This window comes from Scomber scombrus, chromosome 2 (genome assembly GCF_963691925.1).
Source record: "Scomber scombrus chromosome 2, fScoSco1.1, whole genome shotgun sequence".
NCBI lineage: Eukaryota > Metazoa > Chordata > Actinopteri > Scombriformes > Scombridae > Scomber > Scomber scombrus.
Window position 1 is genome coordinate 22895173 of NC_084971.1, and position 6358 is coordinate 22901530.

At 42.7% G+C, this 6358-nt stretch overlaps 1 protein-coding gene across 1 annotated transcript in view; it reads left to right on the forward strand.

Annotated features, from left to right (window-relative positions):
- The window catches only part of cntln (centlein, centrosomal protein), an 84746-nt gene extending 79124 nt beyond the window's left edge, over positions 1-5622 (forward strand). Inside the window, exon 26 of the mRNA XM_062426089.1 lies at positions 5487-5622. Coding sequence (XP_062282073.1) covers positions 5487-5597 — 111 coding nt within the window. The 3' untranslated portion in view covers positions 5598-5622. The remainder of the gene's footprint in view (positions 1-5486) is intronic.
- The last annotated feature ends 736 nt before the right edge of the window (positions 5623-6358 follow it).

Genomic DNA, 6358 nt, shown 5'->3' on the forward strand with positions numbered 1-6358 from the left:
GAGCATGTGCATGCAAGCGTGTGCACATGCACGCAAACACTCACGTTCCCTCCAGATCATTTTTCAGACTCATTTTGTACACACACATACCCATCTCAAGCCTCATGACAGCATAATAACATTTAAAAAGTCATTGACTCTGTTGATTTCTTTATGAGAGGACAGCGGTTTGGTTTACTGGTATGGGGTGGCGCTGAGGGCCTGCTAATATTTACCTCACAATCACACCCCGGGGAGACGTACAAGCTTCACTTCTTATCAGCCTCCAAACTATAACAAGCTAGCGAACATTAAGACAGTGGTAGAGACAGGCCAGACCAATCTGGACTGGACTTCATATAAAACATCAGAGGCGTTTATGGATGGACTACAGGGCTCAAATAATTCCTGTAATTTCGAAAACATATTGAACTTCGAGGAAGGTCTCCTGTAGCTCATTCCAACAGTGGTAAATGGCATCATTTATCTAATGTTAACAGACTTTCTTCATGTCACTTCTTGTCAAGGCGTCTCTCCCCTATTGGTACTTCCATAGGGCATTACCTCATTAACCCTCTGTATTAAACATATCAAAGACTTACAGTGCTAACGTACTGAGAAACTTTTCTATTGTTGTCTGTGCTGGCAGGGTGAGCGGCAGTGTGTTGCATTGTGTGGCTCATTATGCCTCTGTAATGACAAGGAACAGCTCTGAGTCCCACTCTTCTCTCTGAAGGAAAGTGACTCTAATTAAGCTTCATTTAATGATTGGGCTAATTAAATCAGCCACTCTTATTTCGTCTCTAAGTGTGTTTGTATGTGTGTGGAGGGGACCCGAGCCGAGCCTTTGTACTGTAAATATGTCACTGGAACAGTGGCAGGATCTAGGAGGGGGGGGTCCCAAGAGAAGGCTGGTGTTAGAGTTGTTGTTAATACCAGAGCTCGCTGTGACTTATTCTTATGTTCATCTGGCATTTCCAATAAAAAGAAATGGCAAATACAGCTTGTTGATGCTCTTTCTTTGCCATTAATCTATTTGGGCGATTACTTAACTCAGCAGCTACAGTATAGAAAACATTTCAGCACATTTCGGGAGGTTAGAGTCGTTGGAATAAGCCAGGTGAAGAATCTTATTATTATTCTTTGACACATGAGGCTATTTTAGAGTTTTAAGGTTACTGCCAGTCTGATTGGACCCCAGGGTAGTCCTCTGGAGAACATTGGGCTCCCCCCCTTTGAGTTACTGTTGCACTGAAAGAGAATTAATGATGAAAGTGGACATTTCCTTACTGAATAGATGGCTGCTGCTTTATATTTATTGAATCCTCTTATGTCACTAAATAAACATGGTGGTGGAAATAATTTCCTACACCTTTGTGTATCGTATGTGACAGTTTGCTGCTGGCACAGCCACTTCTGTTGATCGTAGCTGCTTCCCAGTACATTACCCCAGCCAATGAGCCGTACTGTTAATCGCGGGTATGTTCTTAATTGCTGTATTCTACCTAAAGGTTGCATCTCTTTTGTATGGATATCACCTTTCTATATTTAAACCCCAGTGGTGCCTGAATCACCTCCTTTTCACACCTAATGAGTAGGAACCTGAAACAAAGACCCGGTGCTTTCCTGTGTTTAATCTAGGGTGTATTTAGGTCAGATCCCTAACAAATGCATGTTGCGCACTGAAATGATGTTTCCAAACAACGTATCAAGAAAAGGAGAGATTTTTAATTACAGTATTTGTGGCCCCAAGTGTCCAATTCCCTTTCATATCAGTCTCTAGTGGCCTAAAGGGGAGAAAAGAGAGGGATCTGCTCCGCTGCAGGGGTAGGTAATTACGAAGGAGAGAGAGAGAATAGGCTTGTCGGTGCTTTAGTGGTATTCTTACCTGAGCCCCTCTTTGCAAATGTGACATATTCATTATCGGAGATAATCAAATGCAAGACTTTTTAGTATGGTGCCTTTGTGCTTGGGCTTTTTTTATCTATTTATCATGTTGTTGTTGTTGTTATTCCCCCGTTTGATAAATTTGATTTTCAAACAAAAGTGAGAAGATCAAAGATCAAAGAGCTGTTTTTTCCCCTCTGTGATAAAACTACTGTAACTACTTCTCCCTTACCTTGAATAGTGGCCTAGATTGGAGACTGCTCACAATCCAGGGACAGAGATTTGTATCAGGAATCCTTCACCGTACTGAAAACGCTCCTGTCATACCAGTGAGATCAGAAACCTTACCTTGGTCTTCTTATTTTGAAATTTAAAATGTAGTATACATCCTTGTTAACCACAGCAATGATATACAGTTATGATGTTATGATGAAGTTATGATGTAGTTACAGGTACACAGGTACACACTTCTTCTGACATCGGAACGTTGTTTTTATAGGAAAGTATTGTAATTGAATTCAGTAAAAATATCTGATTGTGACTATTATATGCGACTATTGTTACTGTAGGATGTTAATAACCAGTGAATAACTGAGAAAGAAACACAGTAGTCACTTGGTGAGGGCATGCAGAAATTTGGATGATGTACCCCTTTATGTCTCTCTTAGGCTCTCTGATTCCCCCTCCCTCCTTATTCTTACTCATTTAGATATCCAGCATCCTGACACAATCTCTACAACTACTCACAAATTGGGCCCTTGGAAATAATTGCACTAACCCGTTCCGAGGGAGAAAACAAAAGAGCAGGAATGATCGATCTGTTAAGAAAAAAAAAAAGTTGGTGTGTGTAATGCCACTACCAGACAATGGTCACTGGAGTGCTGCAACTTTGAGCTGCTCCTTGCCTTGAGGTGTGCCCCAGGCTATCGAATAGCAATGTCATTTAATTGGCTCATAAAAACACCTTTTGCTTACAGCCCCTGTCCTTGTCTTAGCAGACACACACACACATACACACACACTTGTCAGTGTCAGTGGCTTTACATGTCAGTTCACTTCTGAAACATGTTCAAGAAATCATACCTAGACAAAAGGTCTGCTCTGCAGGGCCTGTTGAATAGTAATGGGTGAGAGTTAGCATGGCTTAATGCTACGGTAGCTATCATAGTGTTGCCAAAGGGGACAGGGTCTCTTGTAAAACAGTGGTTGTGTTGCTTAGCACTGGTTTTGGTGCTGGCCAGCTCTGCCAAAGGGGACAGGGGGGCCAGCTAAATCAACTGTAGCATAACATTAGTGCCAGTTCCTAACACTGCCTTAAGCAGCCCAGGGGATCCAGAAGAGCAGCTGCATCACAGTTTACCTCCAACCACCCTGCAGGGTATCGGTCCCCAGCAAATGTGGCAGTTAGATGAAAGGGAATGAAAGCCCTGCTTGTCCCGTTTGTGAACCTATGTAGGGGGTAGATGTGTCCTTTCGTTTGCTGATACCAGAATCTTGCCGATGTGAGTCGAACACGATTCGGAGACGAATCAAAACAAGAGGTATTTTATCAAACGCTATATAAACATTTATCGACCAAGAGACCCAAAAAGTGTATTTTGTGAAGTATATCATCTTAAATGAAGCCTTATCCTGTCATGCCTCTGCAGATACAGTACACTTTGTTTTTGATTTTTCATGAAGGAATTGAAAGCATATTGGGCTTCTGTCTTTCGTACTTTTAGCATCTTAAACCTGATGAAGCGTCTTAGTGATATGGTTTATCTAGATCATGTTTACCTGCTAGTGTTGTTTACCCATATTCCCATATCAGTTCTTTTAATGATCCAGTCTCCCTCATTGCTGTCCCATTGAGCCCTGTGTTGTGGCTGTGTCTCTATTTTAGTGGGTTTGTTTGTATAGTTAGTGGCTCTAAGTGCAATTAGCTGATTAGGAAATTGTGTGTGTACTGTGTCTGTGTGTGTGTGTGTGTGTGTGTGTGTGTGTGTGTGTGTGTGTGTGTGTGTGTGTGTGTGTGTGTGTGTGTGTGTGTGTGTGTGTGTGTGTGTGTGTGTGTGTGTGTGTGTGTGTGTGTGTGTGTGTGTGTGTGTGTGTGTGTGTGTGTGTGTGTGTGTGTGAGACAGAAAGTGAATTCTCCCAAGAGGACGGATGCACAGGGAGATGTCTCAGCAGTTACTTCAGTGTAGTGGTTCTCTGAGGAATAGCGCTGTGTGTTTGATGCATCCAGTGCTGCTGGAACTGACTCCCACTGCACACATGCTCAAGTGGGCACACACACACACACAAACACTACCCGGCACACTGGGCCTTGTGTTCCCTGCTCCTGTTACCTTTAATGAAGAAGAGAGAGGTTTTTAGGGGCAGAGGGACTGACCGTGCATTTGTGTGTGTGTGTGTGTGTGTGCGTGTGCGTGTGTGCGTGTGCATGTGTTGAAAGTGCTTTACGAGGTTCTCACTCACTATACGTACTGGAAAGTGATAAGTTGATGGTTTCAAATCACATCACAGTCCTTTGCTGTGTCTTTAAAACATGTCAGCTGTGAACCTAATTCCAATATGTTTTGTGAGTGTGTGTTAATCACTTCAAAGTAATATGATACCTCATATTCCTCTGGTGCAGCACTTCAGACTTGTGTCAGCCTGTTTTTCTGTGTATGGTTCAATAGCTCATGTTTTCACATTCTCTTTTAAGAGATAGAAAATGAAAGATTTTATGATATTGAAGTCACTATTTCCAGCGTGGCCTGTCCACTTCTCATCTCTTGCCATGTGACTTGGGAAGTTGCTCAGGGATTTAATTTGTTTCCCTCGCTTTAAAAAGGCACTTGTAAAAAGCTGCACACATACTTGAAGTGAATATTTATGGGTGATACAGTATGAATGCCTGCCTTTGATCAGGCGCCCTAATGACCATAAAATCCTTGTGTCGATTCAGAGGAAAAACAAAATTAGCCTGAGCTCTGAGGAAAAGCCTGCCCCCCTCTTTATTTTTTACCTTTCCATCGTTTCCAGGACAACTACTAAGCAAACACCTATAGAAAGTTCCTTTATACACAATCTTTGTAATCCTTTATGATTAAGTGGACATCAGTTCTCATTAACTTCCCAGCACTGATGCAGTCCAGTAAAAACACAACGATACTGTAAATGTCCTAAGTGATGCAATGCCTCGAGGAATGTCTGCTGAAAACTGATCAACTTTGGCTCCTGGGCAAAGCATAGTGTCTCCTCAACTACTCCAAAAAAGGCAATGGTCGCCGTTTTCCTGCACTTGGTACTTGGGAACCATAAATTACCGCTGATTGAAAATAAATACTTAAAAAAGTAAGGTGTGGAATAAGCTTTTGAAACGACTGCTGTATAGCCTGTTTAGTGAATTGCTTTGTCAAAACACTCAACATGGACAGTCCCTCAAAAGTTTCACAAGTCCTCAGGCCACATCTGAGGTTCTCTTGTTTCACTCACAAAACAGCAAATAGGCTCTCTGAAAAGCTGCCAGGTGTAAAAAATCAGACTTAAAAAAAAAAAATAGTGGTGCGTTTGTGTGTTTTCCTCATTTTCTCTTACCCTTTCTACCACTGCCCCCACACCCCTTTTTCTATCCTTCCCCTCCGCTGCAGATCCCCTCTGCCGGCCAGCTAATGGAGGCTGTGCGCGTGAAGATGAAGGAGAGGAAAGTGCTGACAGAAGAGCTGGCCACGCTCACAACACCAGTCAGCGAAAAAGCCTGACTCCCTGGGCTGAGGCTGGGAAAACTGTCATCCTCTTCTCCCCCCAACCCCCCCTTCTTCTCCTCCTCCCCGGTTCCTACTCAGTGGGAGCTGGGCTGAGCCGGGGCAGCAGAACCAATATTTGTGAGAAAAGCGCTGTCGACTCACTCTGGGCCACTGGCTCAACACAGCAGCCCGGCTTTTGTAAATGAGCCCTCGACATCTGTGTTAGTGCTCAGCGCACTATGCCTATCAGACAGAGCCCTTTAGCGCCAAGCTAATTTACAGTGCAGCCACTCTCCCCCACACTCAACGCAGACCTGGGGTGATAAGGCAAATGCTTACGCTAATGTTTAAGTTAGACTTTTTCCTCCTCTTTTTTTTTTTTACCTCTGCCTCTAATTTATTTGGCACCTCAAGGACCTAAGGGTGCAGGGACTTGACCTAGCAATGCCAAGTCGACACTTTGAGAAAGTCAAGAGTACAGCACAGAGCAGAATATTCACTGTAAGAGGGTAGATCCATTTATCAGACCTGATACTGTAAAGTACTCTGACACCCTGTGGACTGACTGAAGCCAATGAATTTTATTCATCAAATGCACTACAAGTATTTATCTCTGAAGGAAATTAACTTTGGTTGTAGATGCTTAAAATGCTTGTTATAGCTTCTACTCTGTAAATATTTGTTCCGCTGATAATTTAACAGGCAATTATGTTAAATGTGAATGATTTTCTTATAAAAAGCTTCCTCTTAATAAAAAACAATTTCATCTATTTTTG